Below are 19,571 nucleotides of genomic sequence, written 5' to 3' on the forward strand. Positions count from 1 at the left end.
CTCCGGAATGCAGATTGACGCGACCGAAAGTGCCACTGACTAATCAACTAATGAATAGCTAACAGAAAACGTACGAAACATGGTTTATTGTGGTATAAAGCTCTAGCACACGAACTCGCCGCCACTTGCCGTTGGATTGCTGGAAGAATCGAGACTCGTACGCGGTGGTTCCGTTCCATTCTGGTGTGATTGCTCTGATGAAGAATTTTTCTTCTTCGGTTCTCCAACAGCATCACCGACATCATCATCATCGTCATCCTCGTCATCGAATGACTTGCCCGTTAACCGTTTCAATTCCATTCGATAGCGTTGCAATTTGTTCTCCTGGTCGGTCAGCAGCTCGAGTAGATCCTCCTGATCGTGCCGTACTTGTTCGAGCTTGCTATCGCTTTGGTTAGCATGGGCTTCCGCATTCGTGACACGCGATCGTAGCTGATCGAGCTCGCCCAAAAGACGAGTATTCTCCGCCTCGTAGTAGGACAGCTTGGCACGATCGGTTTGCTGTTCGAATGTTAGCATCGATAGCCGGCTTTCCAGTGCCTCCACTCGCCCCGGATCGGCCGGTGGAGTATCCTGTGCGGTGGCAACGATGTGCAACGGTGAGGAAGCTTGCGATGACTGATGACGATCTGTAGTGATGGCTAATGGACCACCGGCTTGCAGTTGAGCTTTGAGCAGAATGTTTTGATCCTGAAGCTGTGCGTTGCTGGTACGTGATAGCTCCAGCGCCTGCGCTAACTCGTTCACTCGACCCTCGCTTTGTGCCAACTGTTGCTGTAAGGCCTGTAATCGAGCGTCCTGCTCCCGGATGATGTCCTTGTACTGGCTGACCAGTCCCGACGCTTCCTGGCTGAGCGTCAGCTCGGCAATGTTAGCACCACCGGCACTGAAACCATTCACCGTTTTGGTGATCGTGGATTCGAGCGATTTAAACAGTCTACAGAACTCATAATCCAGCAGCAGATCGGTGGTGGCCGCAATGCGTATCTGTGGCTGTTTGGCCGATTTGCTGTAGTTCTCGTGCTTGGACACTTCACCCAGCTTCTTGTTGTAGGTATCGAGTCCGATCCGTTTGATCAGTAGCTGGCACAGGAATTCACGCTGATGCTCCTGCACGCTGTTGTCGTTGAACTGGATGCAAAGGCCCATCAGGAAAGCGCACAGACCCTGCACCAGGTACTCGTTGTCGCCGTGCTCGTTGGCCGAGATCTGACCGGTAAGGTAGGCGATCGTACCCGGAATTGTGAGGAATGTGCGAACCGCAAGCTGACAATCAGCCAACCACACGGACAGTAGCATCAGCAGACCGACCTTGCTCTGAAACTTGCAGTTCGCCTGCTGCAGCAGCTGATTGCACTGCTCGAGCAGGGACACCGGTTTGCTGTTGTGCGAGGTGGCCAGCACCACGCGCAGTAGCTGCTCCTTCTGCGTCGGGTTGTCCAGCAGCGCGTGGCTCAACGAAACGGAGGAAAACCAGTTCGAGAGTGGATCGGTGCTGAACAGATTCCGGCACAGTAGCTGACCGCTGGTGATCGTAGTCGTTTGATCGGACGATTGTAGCAGCGTCTTGACGAGCGAACTCTGGCCGCCTTCATTACGGTATAAGTAGCTCTGAAAGCAGTACAGCACCGCGCACCGTAGCGGGAGAGGTTGCTTTTCGTTAACCATCGACATCAGCAGCAGTACGATCGCAGACAGTGGAGTGTCGCACGGTGCCACAACTGAGTTGAAGTAATCCTGGTTCTGACCATCGCCACGTATCACCTCAGCGATCGTATTGATCGTTTCGATCAGTAAATCCGGTGGAACTCCACTGGCCATGATGATGTTACAGATGGCCGCTAGCAATCCAGAACTTCGGATCGCTTTCTGACAGGAACCGATCACTTGCTGTGGATTGCTCGGTGATACGAGTGCACGGACGACCTGCAGCATGCAGTGTAGGTTTGAGACCTTCTGTGGGCTCATACCCGTTTGATCCTGTTCAGGCGGTAGTTCCAGCATTGGCGCCAATCGCTGGATGTAGGAACCCTCCTTGAAGAACTGCTGATTGCTGGGATTGTTCTTCAGCAGGTTCAGCATGAGAATGAGACAGTCCTCGACCACGATGCCCCCATCCGAGCAGCCCTCCTCCGTGATCACATCGAGTAGACGATCGAACGCATTCTCGAACGCAACGATCTTCTGAATGTTTCCGTTGCCCTTCGTCAGCTGGATCATCAGTAGTAGCGCATCGTTGCGGATCACTTCGCGACTGTCGATCAACAGATCCATCATCTTCGACACACCCATCGGGCTGACGAGGACGATCTCCTGGATGTCTTTCGGCCGGTTTGCCAGCAGATTCGTCAGCAGCTTAATCGCTGCCCAGCGCACCCGGAAGTCGTACTCTTCAAGGCAGCCCAGCACCAGACAAACGTTGTCGGGCTTTTTGATAAAAATCTCCGTGAACTGTTCCCCGATGTTGGCCGTCACGTTCGGGTTGTCCTGCTCCTCCTCGAACTGCTCGGGTGTGGTAACGTGGCACAGCGTATCCAAGCAGTAGCCGATAATCTCGCAATCCGATCGGTCCTGCTCGAGCACCTGCAGCATCGCGCTCATACCGATGCCTACTTCGATGCGATACTTTTTGGAAAGTGCTTTCAACGCACGGCAGGCATCACGCCGATCGTCCAGCAGGGTGGAACTGGTCACCCTTTCCACCAGCAGCTCGACCTAGGAAGGAGGGAAGGGAATGAAGGAACCGTAAGAACGAACCACCCAACTACTCCTGTCCACTTACCGTTTCCGCCCCACTCGGAGCCTGGTTGGCCTGCTGTGAGCCCAGCACGGACTGGATACCACTTTTGAGGAAATTCATGGTCACGAATTTCCCGGACCGAGTTTTCACTCCTCGAGCGGACCACGTCAATATCGCTTTGTTGTTGTTCGAAGCTCCGCCCCTTGCCAGCTGTCATTTGCCGAGGTGCGTTTAAGTGGCTCTTTCTGCGTTTTCCAGTTTTTATGAAAAAATCTACATAAAACTGGACGCTCCACTATTTTAAGTGAGGGGTTCTAGATTTTAGATTTTTGTCCTTCTTAAAGAACAAACCTCCGTGGAGGATTTGTGGGATTTTTTGGGACGAATTTAGCTGCCGATTTGAAATCCGCCGGAGCGCTGTCATCGACGTCTGTCAATCGGGTGTGTTTTGCTCCAGAATTCGCGAAGTGGATAAAAATTGGAATCTTGCGAAATAATCTCCTACTTCTGCACAATCAACTAGCCAAATCATGTCGGACATACAGATGCTGATGGATATGGGATTTCCGAAGGAGAAAGCGTAAGTAACGGCCGGCGGTAATCCGTTGTTGCTTCTCTAATTTACTGGTGTTCTTGTTCTCTGCTCCCCCCACCCGATAGCGAACGAGCGCTGGAGGTAACAAACAATAAAGGAGTGGAGCAGGCCATGGAATGGTTGCTGGCGCACGCAGACGAACCTCTGCCACCTGCTACGACCGTATCGACCGGTTCCACACCAGCCGGTGGAACGGGCACGTCCGAAACAGCCAGCAGCACACCGGCAGCGGATGGGGAGACCGAAGGCGGTGATGGTACCTCCGCGGAAGCTGTTGCCAAGTCACTGAAATGCGACGAATGCGGTAAGCTGTTTAAATCGCAGGAAGAGGTAGAGTTCCACGCGGCCAAGACACAGCACAGCAGCTTCTCCGAGTCGACGGAGGAGAAGAAACCACTCACCGAGGAAGAGAAGAAAGCCCAGTTGGCGCTGCTGGAGGAAAAGATGAAGCGAAAGCGTCAGGAGCGCGAGGAGAATGAAAAGAAGGAAGCGATGGAACGGGAGCGGCTGCGGATCAAATCGGGCAAGGATATGCTCGAAGCCCGGCGCAGGATGGAGGAGCAGGAAATGAAGAAACTGATGGATCAGCGGAAACGCGAGAAGCTCGAGACCAAAGCGGCCCGCGATCGGGTTCGTCTGCAGATCGAGGCAGATCGTGCGGCTCGTAAGGCGAAAGATGCTGGGTAAGTGATGCAGCATGGGTCCCCATATCGTACGTCTTAATGAATTCTCTTTTGCCTTGCTACAGTGAGCCTGCCGGAGTCACTTCACCAACGTCCACGACCCCCACTACGACGGCAACATCTCCAACGAGCGCTGCAACGGTGGCCAGTCCTCCGAAACCTGCCGAAACGAAGAGCTACACTACTGCCAAAATCGCCATTCGCATGATGGACGGTAGCCAGTTGGTACAGACGTTCCAAGCCAGCGAGCAGCTGGCCGCGGTTCGGCTGTTTGTGCAGCTAAAACTCGGTGCCATCGACACACCGTTCGGACTGATGACAAACTTTCCCAAGAAAGTGTTCACTGTCGAGGAGTATGATATGCCACTAGACAAACTGGGGCTCGTGCCGAACGCGGTGCTGATCGTGACGAAGGGCTCATAAGTCGCGCAGCGTGTGTTCCTTGCGATGGCGCACCGGTTTATGTAAAATTTCTCTATAACAATTTCTAATGCGATCGATGGTTGTATGTGATTTAAACGCGATATAAAGAGCCACGCCTCTCTTACACTTGGAAGGTAGATTTTACTTTATTTGGTTACTACAGTCTCTAGTTGGGTGGTACTTACGCAAGTCCACTAGATTAGACGAGGATCACTTCAACGAATTCGTCGGCCACCTGAGATTCTTCGCCTTGCTGGCCGTCGCTACTTTGCGATACTTCATATACCACCGAGTAGTAGGCTGCTTTGGATTCCACATCATTGTTTTCCATCTCGTACTCCTTGGGAACCGTGTCCGGGTAGAGGATCGGTTTGGCTGCGTTGCAATTGCTGATGATAGTGCCGGCACCACCGCGCGTTGCTTGTCGCTCCAAACCAACGATTCCATCACAATCGGTCAGCTCGAGCTGTTTGTTGAAGCAAATGCGGATCTCGTTCAATATTTGCAGATGCGTTTTCGAGTCATGATAACACTCGATCGCTAGATCCTTGCCATAGAAACTATACAACGCCTTGTTGAGCGTTGCCAGGCTGTAGTTGAGCCCGGGTTGAATGTTACCTCCCGCTGCGAACCCAGAACCCACCGAGTACTTTTCGAGCCAGCTCAATCCCTGACCAAAGTACTTCAGTTCCGTGTTAAGTTGTTCGATGGTTTCCGCGGCACAGGTACCGTGCTTCAGCCACTCGTGTTCCCACAATGAATCGGTCGGTTTGTTCTTTTCCACATTGAGCCAGTGCTCTTCCAGCTGGGACTCAATCGAGGATAGCTGACTCACATCGAATATGGCCGATTTGTTGCAGAATGCCGGACCGATCGTGTTAATCTTGGTGGGCCAAATACCGTGGATTGTCCAGACGATGTTGGGCGAAGGTAAACCGCAGATGTGGTCTTTGTTGTGCTCACGCCACTCATAGCACGCCGTTATTGGCCATCGTTGGGTGAAGATAAGCAGATCGAACGGATGATTACCCACGGCATCGCGATCATCGATCGCCGGGCTAAAATCAAATAAAACCAGTTGTGTAAGTGTTTCTCAAGCACCCCTGAATTCCTTTTTACACACCTGGAAGGTCTGCAATGGCACGTTTGGGCGAAAAACGCCGAAATTAAAAGAATTTTCACGAACAAAGACTCCATCGCACTTCTCGATCGCGAAGGATGATGCGATCGTTTTTCGAAAATACCCCCCTGGCGTTTTTCGAAAACAATCCGAACGATCGAGGAAGAGGATCTCGAATCAGGCAACCTCGTTGAGTTACGGGACACCAAAACTTGTCACCAAACGAGGTGTTTTATGGGAACGAGAGTAAAAACGGGATCCGTGATCGTTCATACCCGTCCTCAAGGATTTAAGGATCAAATACTTACGCACGTGATAATTCTTCAAAATGATATAAAGTGGAGTACGTTGGTTTGCATTTGATTTATTCAAAAATATATCTCATCAACACAAAAGTAATACACCCCACTTAGAATGAGTTTAACTGGAGCCTCTTTCAGGGCTTTTATGCGTGTTACTGGAAAAGGAGTTTACGAAAAAATGAAACGAATGAAACCTTTGAATTGTAGCATTAAAGCCATCCGTTGTTAAATCTCTTCTGCCTCTATACGCGTGTTAGGCCTATTGTTAAAGTGGATCCGTAGGCTTTCGCTTATGAGGAACTGCACTATATTCAATCATCCAATCTCCACTGAAAACTAATCTAGGTGTTAGCGCAAGCTCGCTTGCCTATATAAAACGCTTCATATATTATTTATGTGGCTTTGGAATCTGCAACATGAGCAAAATATCAAATTTTCTACGACAGAACTCCTTAACTGCTACACAAAAGGGACGACATCGTACCCTCCTGACTGTAAATAAATTCGTAACAACATTGCATGTATTCTGCAGCGCGCTTCGTTCATATTAACATTCACTCTCGCAACTATCATCTCATTCACACAAATAACACCATCGCCATCCACTTGGCAAAACAATTTAGATTTAAATTAAAAAAAAAAAAGAAATTTAACCCACAAGTGCTACAATCAACAAACATAATTCTACCGGGCTAAGCATCTTCCGATTCATCATTTCTGCATTGATCAAATGGTCGGCACGATCGACACGTTGGAAGCACCGGAAGTAGTGTTGCCCGGTTTACCAGGTGCTAGCATCAGTTCCTTGTCGTTCAAGAGGTCATGCTGGCTGTTCTCGTAGCGATTCTCGATGTCAATCTGCTGTAGAAGTGCGGCTTGGGACTCGCGAGCTCCAACTAAAAATACACTTTCCTACGGTGGATACAAAACAAACAACATAATTAATGCACAATCCCTGGGGGTTTGCTTGATTTTACACATCGATTGCCGATTGCTATTGACCTTATCTACATGACTTTCTCGACGTAAACTGCATTCCACTAGACTAGACAACACTAAACGAGATCACGTGCTCAGCCTGCCCCCCTGCACGAACATTTACGTTTTATACCGTATCCGTGTAACTTAACAGAAAGCAAATAAATAATCTAGACTAGGGCGGAAACACGCAACAAAGAAGTAACGTAGCACCAGTATCCGTTGAACAGAAGAACATCTATTATGATGAATCGAGTATTATGAAGGAAGTAAACAGGCAGCACCATAAGACGAATACACAGGAACGAAGGAGATAATAGGAAGGACAAAACCGCTCGTAATCCAATCGCCAACAAATGGTTAGATCCGCTTCGAATTGTAACACACAACCACAGAGCACTGGGGAGAGGGTTAGTTAGATTGTTTAGCTGCTCTATTTCCCACTTGGGCTGGATTGTTGGTTCACTCCAGTGCCACCACCATCATTATTACTACCATTACTAACTTCTTCTCCCTGCACCTGCAACGATACAGCATCCAGAGACAAGAAAAGGAAGAAGAGAAAAAGACATGTTCACGACACGAAACTGAAACACACATCACATACGCGACACACACAATGAAATGAGAATGAAGATGGTAGCACCTTGCGTGCATAGCGCTTACAATGTTCCAGGCGTGAACACACAATAATTGGCAGCAACACAGTCGGCGAAACGAGTCACACGAAACAATGTGAAGAATGTTATGGTGTTAAAGAAGAAAGAATGACATAGACTAGCGTCTAGCATTGTGAGTCATATGGTTTCTCTACCGTATTAATGAATTCTTATGAAACTATGTAAAGGCTGGAAGATACAGGACCAGCCAGGATTCTACTTAGAATGAAAAAGTACAATGCAATCCAACCCACATTCTTGTCGTCGCAATAGATCGACTAATAGAAGTCAGATGAAGAGAAACAATTACAATGAAGAGGACACGTCCGAGTAAATGTAACAAATAATATCAAAAATGGCAGGCAAAGTTCAGTAAAAGCAACGGGATCAAGCTTCACAAAACCACAAGCACAGCATCGATCGTTCGATGCCAATAGTTGGGAACTAACTATAATCAACACTTACCTTGACGGCCTTATCGGAATAGATGTCCATCTTGTCATAGATGATGGCATGGATACCGAGGCTTTTTAAATGCTTGATCGTGTCCTTACAGTTATTGTCATCACCCCAGCAGAAAATGATTAAACCTTTTTCGGTGGCCAGATTCACCTGCGCAATGGAAATTCGATTAGAGAATGAGAAGAGCAACTTATACGGACAGGCAGCACTCCTGCACCTGACCTACCTGAGTTTGATCGCGCAACAGATCCTCGGTGTGTGCCACAATACCCAGCAGCTCCGTTGCGTATGCATTGCGAACTGCCATCTCGATCGAGTTGCAGCGAGGATCATGATAACTGGGATAGCGGCTGGTTACGCCGAGCGTGAGGAACATGACGGGATAGAGGTTTTGCTTAAGCCGCAGCAGCGTGCAGATGTCGGCATCGAAACAAGAGAACACGATCCGCCGTGTACCGGCCTTCTGGAGCACGACACGCAGTATGCAGTCGACGTACTGGTTCGAATCGAACGTCATTTCTGACTCCATCCGGCCATCCTTGAGCTTCTGGGACCACTTGATCTCGATGTTGAAGCCACAGTGCGGATCGATCTGCTCGAGTGCATCGGCCAGCTGCGGGAACGGTTGGTGTTCCTCCAGGTCCTCGTCGAAGAACTTTGCCTCCCGGTTTCTACCCTCAACCACGTGGTAGACCTGTGCTCGGGGAGGTCAACATTGTTACACATGCCATTTTCCCTTGCATTTTGGAATGGTTTGTTTGGATTATGTATACTAATCATTAACAGGATGATCGAAAAACGAACGTGATTAATAATCTCGCTTGAAAGTTGCCCTGGAAACACAAAGCCTAGACTGGGAAGTGGAGAGACGGCGGCAAGGAAAATAGTACCCCCACAACGCTTACCTTCAAGTTGCGCAGCTGCTCGAGAGTCAGTTCACGCATCGGAAGCTCCAACATATCGTTCGTTTCTAGCGTCGTTTTGCGTTTCAGCGAGACATAGATATCGAAATCATGGTAGATCACCGGTACCAGATCCTTGCTAAGTTGTACATCGAATTCTACCATATCGGCACCGTGCAGCACTGCCTTCTTCAACGAGGCGATCGTATTCTCACGGATCACATTGCCATCGCTAGCCTTGAAACTCGTTCCGGAACCTCGGTGTCCCACATCAAGGCCCGACCAGCGCTTGTTCCAGTAGCGAATGTACGAGCGCTCCAGCGTACAAAGCGGTGGCAACAGGGGTGTCACTTTCAGGTACTCGATCCGCATCATCCCCAGCGGACGATGCTTACTGGCACAGGTTACCGGTAGCTCTAGGATGCCTTCTGATTTCTTCAGGAAGTTGGGCAGAATATAATGGTAGCCCAAATGATGAGGCGGTTCGTCTTCCTTCGCCTTGGAGCTGTATGAGTAGAGATCAACCAGGTAAGCCACATTCTCCGGTTCCGCTACCGTGACGTTAAAGATGAGAAAATCATCCTTCTGGTATGGACAACCAAACTGCGACTGCTGCTCGTACGCTGCGTTTGCACTACGCAGCGACGTCACCTCGACGAACGAGTACGTTGTGGCCGCTTCAGTTCCATTTTCACGCGTATCACTCGACAACGATTCCTCCAGCATTGAGGACACATTTTGGGTTTCCGCGTTGATGCGCAAGTTCATCGTCGTTATCTGGGGGTGCGAGTGTGAATGCTGTTAGATAAAGTACATTCTGGAACGTAGTCATTAGCTCACCTTGACGTACAATAGCCGGTTTTTGATACGCTCCTTAACCGAAAACGGATTATCAAAGAACTTGAACTGAACAATCGTTTCCGTGGTGAGCCAACCCTTGTCCAGTTTAACATTCCCGTTGATATCACCGAGGGTATCGATTTTGGACTGAACTTTCTTGCTACCGGACTGGCCATTTTCGTCTTCACCTTCGTCACCCGAAAATACCGGCACCTGGCGCGGCACGATGTGTGTCTCGAAACGGCGGACGTGCACATTCTCCGTCGTGGGATCAATCGAACAGATCAAATAGCGATAGGTTATGGCCACATCGCGCGGTAGATCCGTTTCCAATGTCCACAGCTTGCTAGCCTCATCTAGAATGGTACAAAATAAGAGAGTCCTCAGTGCTGTAAAATCGCTTGATGATGCGTGCTTCCTGCTACCATCACTTGTCGAGACCACACTAGGCGCACGTGCGCCGAGCACGGGCTGAATGAAGCGAGAATTGCTTCAATCGAATTACCAGGGTGGTTAGCGTGTAAGGGGCCAGACTCGGTTCAGCCTCAATGGAATTGCCGTTAAGCAATTCAATTAAGGATACTTACCGCACAGTCCGCATGCAACCGGCAGACTGCTCTCTTCCTGCGCGCGGCAACGATCAGTCGGCTTTAAACCGCCCCAACTTAATCCCTACTATCTGTCTGTCTACCCCATCCGGACGTACACCAATCAACAGCTTCCTACAATCTTGCTCGCCTTGGATTGTCCAGTCCCCAGTCAGGCTCAGATAGGGCTCAGATCCGACCCATTGACGATCTCCGTTAGGCGCAGATAACAAAACGACTATCGGCATGATCAATGAACAGTGCGAGCAGTTGGTCGCTCGAGGTCACTTTGCCCCCAACGTATAACTGGAAAACGGGGGAAATCCCTTGTTTCACTAGACACAAAACGGACATAAACACGCGCCCCTCGTTTGTGGGGTTTCTTTTCCGAAATACATCCGATCAGACACGCTACCAACATCGTCCGAAAACTTGTTTCACTGGAGGAATTAAAAAGCCCCTCTTTTAGGAGAGAGGTGGTGGGGGATGTACGGGACACTAATTATTGTTTTAGAAAGTTTGCGTTGCCGAGTAGAGCGACATTCGCCAATCGTCGCCACTAACGTTGGAATGAGTTTTTGGTTGAAGAAGAAATAGAATCCAGGAAGAAGTAGATTCTTATGCCCGTAAAGGATCAGTCAACTCACAACCAGCTAGCCAGCCACCAGTGCCTCTGCAGATGATTTTGGGAATTCCCCTACGGCCTGCGTTCTACGTTACATGCGACCTAGATGGAACTACTACCACTTGCCTAACGGCATGAAACCACGCGTGATGCGATCACTCTTGAACTCAAGGAGCATCTCGCTCGATCTGCATCTTAGTGTTCGTGGGTTCGGGATTTTGTTTCTTTGCCCCCGATCGTACCCGGTCGGTCAGTTTATTATCAACATCACTGACAACCGGTTGATCAGCATAGAGCGGGATTTCGCCTGGTGCTGGTTTTTGCGCTGGTTTCTGTTTGTACCTTCGTTTGTTCGTTCGGTTGTTCGTTCGACGTTCCGATGTCAAATAGATCAGTTGCAGTGATCACGATGGAGAAGTTGGTTCGGTTTTCGGTGACCGGTCTAATTCTTCTGCAGGTGTTGGGTAGTGTGCGATGTGATACTGCGCAGGGTTCACTCAACAATGGCGATCCGTGCGTCACTCCGATCGGTACCGAGGGCATTTGCCAGCCAGTGCGACAGTGTCCTTTTATAATGGACTTTCGAAAATCTTCTAATCTAACGTACATCGAAAATGATTATCTGGAGAGTTTAAAGTGTGGTGAGATGGTTAAATCACCCAAGCTACCTCCCATCCCGTTGGTGTGTATGCGTGAGCAAAAGGTTTCCCCCGCAGCTCGCTTCACTTGCTGATCGCCATCGAACGCTGTTCTTTAATACGCAGATGTGCTGTCCCAAGCATAAAAATGAGGAAAACTGTGGTCCACAATTCCTTGCCACTCGCATCATAGGAGGAGAAGAGGCCGATCCGGGGGATTTCCCGTGGGCAGCGTTGTTGTTCTATGACACGGGCCGGAATCGCACGGTGCCAAATTGCGGTGGAACGCTAATCACCAATAACCATGTGATAACGGCGGCGCACTGTGTTGTCGATCGCCCAAAATGGACGCTGTAAGTGTGCGGGGTTCGAGGGACCCAGTTACTTATCACCAGCACCGTCTAACGGGTATTTTACGCATCTACCGCAGGAAATTCGTACGCTTCAATGACTTTAACATCAGCAGCACGGAGAACTGCACCGAGTACAACAACAAAACGGTGTGTCGCGATGATTACCTGGTGGACAAGATCATTCCACATCCGGAGTACAACATGAAGCTAAAATCCCGGCCCAACGATATCTGTTTGCTGTGGTTGGCTAGGGAAGTTGTGGTTACGGATTTTTTAATACCGATCTGTCTGCCACTGTCCTCCGAGCTGCAGAAGTTACCGGTCGTCGGTGAAGAGTTTGTAGTTGCCGGATGGGGCGCGACAGAAAATAGTGTGTGAACCCCAGTTCATCTCGATTCGAATGCCGGTAGCTGTTCTAATGCTTTCTTCTTCCTTCTATCTTTTAGGATTAATGAGTGAGGTTTTGCTGTACGTGGAACTACCAGGAGTAGATAATGAGGCCTGCAATAGTGTATACTCTGTGGCAAATGTAACGCTGACGGATAAACAGCTTTGCGTTGGCGGACTGAAGGGGTTGGACTCCTGCAGAGGGGATTCTGGTGGGCCACTGATGAGACAGGAAGGATTTCGCAGCTATCTGGTCGGTGTCGTTAGTTTCGGAGCGAGAAACTGTGGCACCGAAAACCTGCCCGGTGTTTACACCAACGTAGTCAAATATCTGAACTGGATCGAAACACAGATCTTTGCGGGACAATTTGTGTAGCGGCTCCCCCTCGGGGCGAAGTGACAAGGTCCGGACAGACCAAAGTGTGTTGGAAATATTAGTTTTAACAACGAATCGAAGAAACAACATAAACTATAGCCTTAATATTTGTATCGCATTCCTTAAGAAGCATTTCCGAAACGATTCGTGGTCAGACCTCTTACTTCCCGATCGAGTGCCTTCGTCGACCGGTTCATCAGTTCAATTCTCTCGGAAACAACAATCGATAGCATCGGTCGATCTGACGCACTAAGCAGATTTTACGACCGGTTCCATTCGAGTTTTATGAACTGGGCGACAGTAGGATCGTGATCAGATGAAAAATCTCTGGGAATCCTCCTCCTGAACTCGGATAAGGGGGTTTCGTCATTCCTGGTTTCAGAGACGACTGTGAGTCAATGAACCAACTGGAGGTAATTTTAGACATTGGCCCTATGCTTGCTGGATTTCTCAGTGCAGATTACGTTCTCAGAATGCTCACGAATTAGTTCCATAAATCATGTGCTTACCTGGCTCGCGATGCAGTTGAACGCATTGTTCTGGATCCCAGTTACCAAGGCCTTCGCAGCTACCCGTGATCGCCACCGTTTCATCCTTCAGCAGATCGTATGTCACGAGCACGCGAAACGTGTGCCGCCGATCACCCACCGGTTTCGGTGGTTTCGACTTCTTTATGGACGATTCCTGCTTATCGGAGGACCCCTTTGCGTCACCATTTTCCTCTAGGAACCACCACCGTTGCATTTTGAATTTTGCTGAAGAGGAAAAAAAGGCCTGCCTTGATTATTTTTTTAAGTGCCGTAACGGTCTCGTATTGGGTTTCATTTGCCGGGAGTTTCTGTGTTCAATAACTATTGCTTTGGTTATCATTGGCCTCGCGTAACGGTAACAATAACGCAAAAACAATTAACTTCCGCAATGAGGGAGCGAGTTCAATGGCTTGCTATCGCGCTGTGGTTTGTTGATATGCTACGAACATCGGATGACTGCGATATGCGCTCGCTTGGACTGTTGATAAAGAGGCAACAGGATCACGTGTATTAGAGCAATCAGCGTGAGCAAATAACGAGCCTCTCGATTCGGTGCTGCACCGAAGGGAGGAAGGGTGTAATTACATGTCGTTGGCAACAACGGGGAGTTTTGCTATCGCGGTCTCGGTCGGAGGCATCCTACCCAACAGCCGATATCAAAGCGCCTCGCAAGACGTTGGCGTCGATCGTCGACAGATAAACAGAGCAGATCCGCACAATGAGACCCTCTTCTATCGCATTACCAGACAAATGTTTTGGCGGCTGTTGTGATCACCGGTAGGCGGTCTTAAAATAGCAGCCCAGCATGAAACACACCCCAAAAATGACGAACAACAACGCAGACAAAAACAGAAACTCCGACCACGAGCGCCTCTGCTTTGGCCGGATGGCGATGTCAACAACATCTCGCGTACCGAGTGGCACGAGTGTGGCGTGTGCGGAGAAGGCTGCTGATGCTGATGCTGCGCAGCAACAACAAACCAGTCTCGGGAATGCCGCCTCGTGTACCGAGCCATCACGTGATGATGGTTACCTCTCGGTGCCTTTCCGCCCCATCGAATGGGTTGCCAAACCGGTTCGATCCAAAACATTCACCTGTGCGCACCACCTCCACCCGTTGTGGACATGCGCTCTTCACGCCCTCTGGCAGACCAAGCAATCGGGTGATGCAGGAATCCGCTACATCTCGGCGGACATCTCGTAATCGGTGGACAAAGTCCAGTCCATAATGATAAAGCTAATGGCGCCAGCTAGCGTGCGCTTGCGACCATCGACTTCTCCACCTTGGCCTTCAGCGGAATGAGCTGCAACAAAAACTTACCTTTCGGAATTAGGAGTGAGGACACGCAGCAACGTAGACGACGGCGGGTTGTTCTTTGTTAAGAGTGTTGTGGCTGTTCGTCGTGCGAAATGCTCGGAAAATGTTTGCTCGATAAGCCTTCTTTGTCGTAGGAGCCACGAGGAAAGTGGAGTTTGATGAACGTTCACACAGCAACCCACGTCACTACTCTATCCCCTGGCACCTAGTTCGAGGCGGGTTACTACTCGTGCACTAAATTTTCTCACCACAACACTTGCCACTAAACGAACTCGCGGGCACGGCCAAAAACTGACGCGTCATCCAAACGAACGGGCCAACATTTATCACACCTCCGGGACGATGTCCTTAAAGCCACCCAATTTTTGTGCAACGGAAAACACTAGGAAAGAAAGTAAAGGGGAAGGAGCGGTAGCCCGGGCTAGAGAAGAGCTCGCGAGCTCGGTGCAACGGACGACGAGAAACAGCAAGCCATGATCCCGGAGCAGTCGATTTTGTTGTTGCGTCTTGTGTTTACGTTTTGCACTTTCGGGTCGCGTTTACGGTGTGCGATCGGGTACTTGGGCGGGAGGACCCCGACCCCGAAAACGAAAGAATCGGAAAATCGTATTGTGTATTACAATAATTCGCTAAAATAATTAAAAGTTAATTGAACGCAGAAACGTTCGGTTCAGAAAAAATAAATTTGGGAGAAATTAATTTCCAGCGGATTTTCGAATTCGAACACTCCAAGTCAGCTGAGGAGCTGTCATTTGTGGAGGGTGGTGGGGAGGCGATTATTGTTGTGTGTTCCGTTCGCTGTTTTGTGCTGTGCTCATTAATCGCCTTCGTTCGTGTGGATCCACCAGGAATTGTGGTTTGTGTTTGGGTTCTTCCGGGATTTCGTGATCAGCTGTTTGGGGACCACCGGCCATCCGCCGACAACATAGCCGCGGATTTGCGAAAACCGAAGGTCGCACCGAGTGGTAACGGCAGGTGGCTAGTGTGGTAGGTGTGGTAGGTGTGGGATGCAAATATTGGGGCACCTCAATGCCACCGGATGAGGTTGGGGCAGTAAGCGAAGGAAGACAAAGAAGATCAGCTCTCAAAAGCCCAACCCCATACACACCGACCGTGAACATGTTTTCGCAATAATCGCCCGATTGTACGTGTGTCCGCGAGTGATCCGGGGTCCAGTTTTGTTCCGCGAGTGGTCGATTCGGTCGGTGTGTGCTACGGGAGTGCGTCATCGCGTAGTGGCCGTGAATGCGCTGGCATTCATGCTGGCGATGAGAAAGATTGTGTGAAACTGATTGTGGTCTGACCAGGAATCCCCTCGCCGGGGTCAACGAAGTTATCGAACCTGGCATAACGGTCGGCTGGACAGTCGAGTGCAAGTCGCTGGAACATCTCGGAACACCTTTAACCGGAGACAAAACATCAACAATTCGTCCAAGATGACGAACATGCGACCACCGAGCAAAAATATACTGCTGAAAGTAGTCATTCTCGGTGCGTAGAACCACAGATCGTCTCGTCTGGTGGGGCAACTCGACGCCGTCGCCAGCAATAATTGGTTCGACGACGTCGACGACGGCGCCTCGCATCATCACGCATTCTCCCCCGCGTTAATAACGCCGTTCCCTTCTCGTTCCAGGTGACGGAAATGTTGGCAAAAGCTGCCTCATGAACCGCTTCGTCTCGAACTTTTTCGATGCGAACAGCTTTCACACGATCGGTGTCGAGTTTCTGAACAAAGACCTACAAGTGGACCAGGAACGCTACACACTGCAGGTAAGTCGCGGTCCACGTAGGGGGATGATCGGGATGGGAGAAATAACCAAGGGCAGATAATTGAGCAAACGCGACCTGACGACAAACGTGCGTGGTGCTTGCTCGGTCGTCGGTCGATGGTCTCTCGCAAATACCATGGCGGGGGCTGGCCGAGCGCGAACGAAAACAAACCCGAGCGCGCTTATCGGTCCGGTGTGCTCCCGGACCATCCGTCAGTAGCAATATGTTGCGGTCGCGTGCATTCTGACTCCACCAGATGTGCGTATGCTCTCTCGGGAGCTCTCTGGGGACCGTGGAACTCTGGCGTTTTCTTGCGAGGTGGCGTGTCAGTTGGTGGAACGACAATATTTACCCGCGCGATAGCATAACGCGGCGGCGGCAGCAGGCTACCCGGAAGTAATCTCTTTCTATGTTGCACGAAAGTTCATGTAAAATTCATAAGAATGCATGAATAAGACTTGGTAGGCGTTGATACTAGCAGGCTTACTGGCTGGCGGCTTGCTGGGTGGTTGGTTGACTGGCCTACTTGGATTATTTATTCAATATTTAAAATTAAAACATGGCAACCACCGTAGTGACGCTTTCTTGGCATGCCTGAAGAGTTTCGAGGTTTACGTGCGAACACCAAATTTTCCAAAAATCCCCCACCGTTTATGAGAAAGGCTTAAGCAATCCGCTTACTGGAATACAATGTAGCACTTACTTGCGGGTTGTGGCTGTGTTTCGCAGGTTGTTGTTTTTGCTACTTTATGTGGGAATTTTGTCACGTGGTATCCCATGTATAGAATTTACTACTGGTGTTGCCCGATGTTAGTGAACCCTTCGGGCGAAAACATAAGGTTTCGCGCTCATGTTTCATTGGCGTAGTACTTACACACAGATGGGGGATTTCAGTGGGCATAATGCAGTGAAACTATTTCTCATGAAATGCTTACTACCTTGAGTAGAGTTATGGTCGCTCTGTTGGTACTCATCATGCTAAGCCATGCTAGATGGTGCTTCCTTCCAGAACGTTTATAGCCGCCAACTTCCTTGATTGCCAGACCGGTGGTGAGCGTGACAAAACTTGAGAGCGTACCAAAAAGCCATTAATCTTGCACGTTGCCGAATAGAGAAAGTATTGCTAGTATGGCAAGGCGACAATCGTCGTCGTCGTCGTTCCACCAGTCGTTTGCATGTTTGGTGCCCATTAGCTGTGCGGCACTCGGAATTCTTGCGGGCGAAACGAGTTTCGGACAAATGTCTTTATAATTTTTCCGCGGATCCTGCCAGTGCGTTGTTTGATAGAGTAAACAACAAAAGGAAGGAGTCCGTGCTGTGACTACAAAATGGCCAAATCAAGACCTCCCAACAATCCGTTGATGATGTAAACCGTTTAGAGAGGGGACAAATATAACTTCGCGACCGAGATCATTTCCAACAAGCAGATTAGTCATCGCCACGTTACTTAGCAACCGTTGGTTCGTTCGTTCGTTCGTTCATACGTTCGTTTGTTGATGTGATTAGAGATGAGGCGTGAACTGGGCAGGGCTTCTTAATGGAGGTAGCGATCTTGTGGGAACTAATACTGGGTTTCCTCTCTTCCACCATTCCCGACAGATCTGGGACACTGCTGGCCAGGAGCGGTTTCGAGCGCTGCGCACACCCTTTTACCGCGGTACCGACATCTGTCTGCTCACGTACGCGATTGACGACCGGCAAAGCTTCCGGGCGTTGGTGAGCTGGCGCGACGAGTTCCTCCGGTACTACGACGTCAACCCCGAGCGGTTTCCCTTCATCGTGGTCGGCACGAAGAACGATCTGCCGGCGGCACAGCGCCAGGTGACGGCCGACGAGGTGGCCCAATGGTGCCAGGAGCATCACGTGGCTGCCTTCATTGAAACGTCAGCGAAAACGTCCGAAAATGTGGCCACCGCCTTTGCGCTAGCCGTACAACAGTGGAAAAAGCTCGAGCGATGCACGGAGCGGGAATTGCGCGCCCAGGGACAGGATACGATCGATCTGATGAAGAGCGTCAACCTGAGTGCGAACCGGAATCGGTTTTGTTGTGTCGGTGGCAATGGTGGACGATCGTCTGCAGCAGCAGGGATGCAGGATGATGATGATTATCCCAACTAAAAGTGGTGCGCTCCAAGGGGAAGCAGGTGGTGCTAGGTTTAAGCTAGAGTTGCAGACAACGCGTTGTCATATGTGATAAGAATGTGGCGAAGAAACACAAGCGTGAAAGGAGACAAATCAACGACGAAAATTTCATTGTGCACACACACACACACACACACACACACATTGATGCGACAGTCGGCCACCGCGTAGCAATTGCACGATCGATCGATGATCGATTGAGATAGGAAGGGAAGGTGGGAACACGGGTTCACAGCATGCCAAGGGCAATAGGCAGCCATCGCTTCAGCGCTGTGTGTTCTAGAGGCATCACGTAGCAGTACAACACAATCGAGGTGATTGTCCCGCGTCGATGCCTGCTACTGGTGTGACTGGCGCATCGTCACCCGTTTATGTTGTTTCATTCGACCTCCCACTTGGGCTGGCCTTTTGATTTATTTGTTTCTTTACATTCGTCCTCGAGTGTGGTTTCGCTCGATCGCGCAATAATGTGTGCTCCGTATCTCTGCGTACCTGATGAACCGCATTTAAATGCTCGATCACGACCCCGTGCTCGCAATGCAAAAGAACGATCGCGTAGATCGCGCTCGATGTGTCGATCATTTCTTTCTTTTGTTGTTGTCGAAACGAATTGCCTGGCAGCTATAAGGCAGCAGTTCTCGTGTGGTTCGCGTATGCGAGCATGCGAGCAACCATTTTTCACTCTTCAGCACTACTCACACAGCAATCGTCGAGATTTTTAATATTCCATTAAGGCAGCCGCGGAGTACCACGGAGTCAGTTGGTGGTGGTCCCGTGCCTAATGTTGTAAAAGCAATAATTTAATGTTGAGTTTATGTATGTTATATATTGTAGTGTAATACATTCCACAAAGATGAAAGACAGCTGCTAACATGATTTCGCTGTTCGCGCTACATTCGCAATTCCAAGAGAAGGCTGGTTCCCAGGATGGAAAAGGGAGAGAAAGCAATGAAAAGACTATCGTCGAATCGATTGGAAGAGTGAGAGAAAGGGTTAGGAGGTTTTAGCTAGGGATAGATATTGCGACAAGGGCAACTATTTTACTAACAAAGACACAGTAGGAGCATTTGGCTCACCTGGAACCCCCTGGGTGTGTTAGAGGTAGGCTAGGGAAGGGTAGGAGGAAGAAGAGGTTGTC

General features: G+C 49.7%; 6 protein-coding genes across 8 annotated transcripts in view; 3 read left to right on the forward strand and 3 right to left on the reverse strand.

Moving 5' to 3' along the window:
* Positions 1-102: 102 nt before the first annotated feature.
* Positions 103-2,929, reverse strand: LOC125951535 (general vesicular transport factor p115). The gene is made up of 2 exons (XM_049680452.1): positions 2,783-2,929; positions 103-2,715 (listed from the first exon to the last, which is right to left on the reverse strand). Exons 1-2 carry the CDS (start codon positions 2,858-2,860, stop codon positions 103-105), a joined length of 2,691 nt encoding a protein of 896 aa, XP_049536409.1. The 5' UTR covers positions 2,861-2,929.
* A 230-nt stretch (positions 2,930-3,159) lies between these two features.
* On the forward strand, positions 3,160-4,449 carry LOC125951553 (UBX domain-containing protein 1-A). The gene is made up of 3 exons (XM_049680476.1): positions 3,160-3,320; positions 3,401-4,018; positions 4,084-4,449. Exons 1-3 carry the CDS (start codon positions 3,271-3,273, stop codon positions 4,439-4,441), a joined length of 1,026 nt encoding a protein of 341 aa, XP_049536433.1. The 5' UTR covers positions 3,160-3,270; the 3' UTR covers positions 4,442-4,449.
* A 113-nt stretch (positions 4,450-4,562) lies between these two features.
* On the reverse strand, positions 4,563-5,689 carry LOC125951558 (ribonuclease Oy). The gene is made up of 2 exons (XM_049680480.1): positions 5,565-5,689; positions 4,563-5,499 (listed from the first exon to the last, which is right to left on the reverse strand). The coding sequence occupies exons 1-2, from the start codon at positions 5,636-5,638 to the stop codon at positions 4,641-4,643; spliced, it is 933 nt and encodes a 310-aa protein (XP_049536437.1). The 5' UTR covers positions 5,639-5,689; the 3' UTR covers positions 4,563-4,640.
* Positions 5,690-5,825: 136 nt separating this feature from the next.
* On the reverse strand, positions 5,826-14,993 carry LOC125951536 (glycerophosphocholine phosphodiesterase GPCPD1). Of its 3 annotated transcripts, none has more exons than XM_049680453.1 (7): positions 14,522-14,990; positions 13,180-13,425; positions 9,705-10,060; positions 8,868-9,641; positions 8,189-8,656; positions 7,966-8,112; positions 5,826-6,775 (listed from the first exon to the last, which is right to left on the reverse strand). In XM_049680453.1, exons 2-7 carry the CDS (start codon positions 13,412-13,414, stop codon positions 6,590-6,592), a joined length of 2,166 nt encoding a protein of 721 aa, XP_049536410.1. In that variant the 5' UTR covers positions 13,415-13,425; positions 14,522-14,990; the 3' UTR covers positions 5,826-6,589. The 3 variants fall into 3 exon arrangements, with proteins under 3 accessions (XP_049536410.1, XP_049536411.1, XP_049536412.1); XM_049680454.1 differs by having other exon boundaries at positions 13,180-13,444; XM_049680455.1 differs by lacking the exon at positions 5,826-6,775 and adding an exon at positions 6,785-7,361 and having other exon boundaries at positions 14,522-14,993.
* On the forward strand, positions 11,207-12,770 carry LOC125951551 (CLIP domain-containing serine protease B15-like). The gene is made up of 4 exons (XM_049680474.1): positions 11,207-11,598; positions 11,681-11,907; positions 11,985-12,277; positions 12,354-12,770. Exons 1-4 carry the CDS (start codon positions 11,296-11,298, stop codon positions 12,668-12,670), a joined length of 1,140 nt encoding a protein of 379 aa, XP_049536431.1. The 5' UTR covers positions 11,207-11,295; the 3' UTR covers positions 12,671-12,770.
* A 307-nt stretch (positions 14,994-15,300) lies between the features above and the next one.
* The window catches only part of LOC125951567 (ras-related protein Rab-9B), a 4,404-nt gene continuing 133 nt past the window's right edge, over positions 15,301-19,571 (forward strand). The window contains exons 1-3 of the mRNA XM_049680491.1: positions 15,301-16,009; positions 16,155-16,291; positions 17,891-19,571. The exon at positions 17,891-19,571 is cut by the window's right edge and continues 133 nt beyond it. Coding sequence (XP_049536448.1) covers positions 15,955-16,009; positions 16,155-16,291; positions 17,891-18,409 — 711 coding nt within the window. The 5' untranslated portion in view covers positions 15,301-15,954 and the 3' untranslated portion in view covers positions 18,410-19,571. The remainder of the gene's footprint in view (positions 16,010-16,154; positions 16,292-17,890) is intronic.

Source organism: Anopheles darlingi, chromosome 2 (genome assembly GCF_943734745.1).
Source record: "Anopheles darlingi chromosome 2, idAnoDarlMG_H_01, whole genome shotgun sequence".
Taxonomy (NCBI): Eukaryota; Metazoa; Arthropoda; class Insecta; order Diptera; family Culicidae; genus Anopheles; species Anopheles darlingi.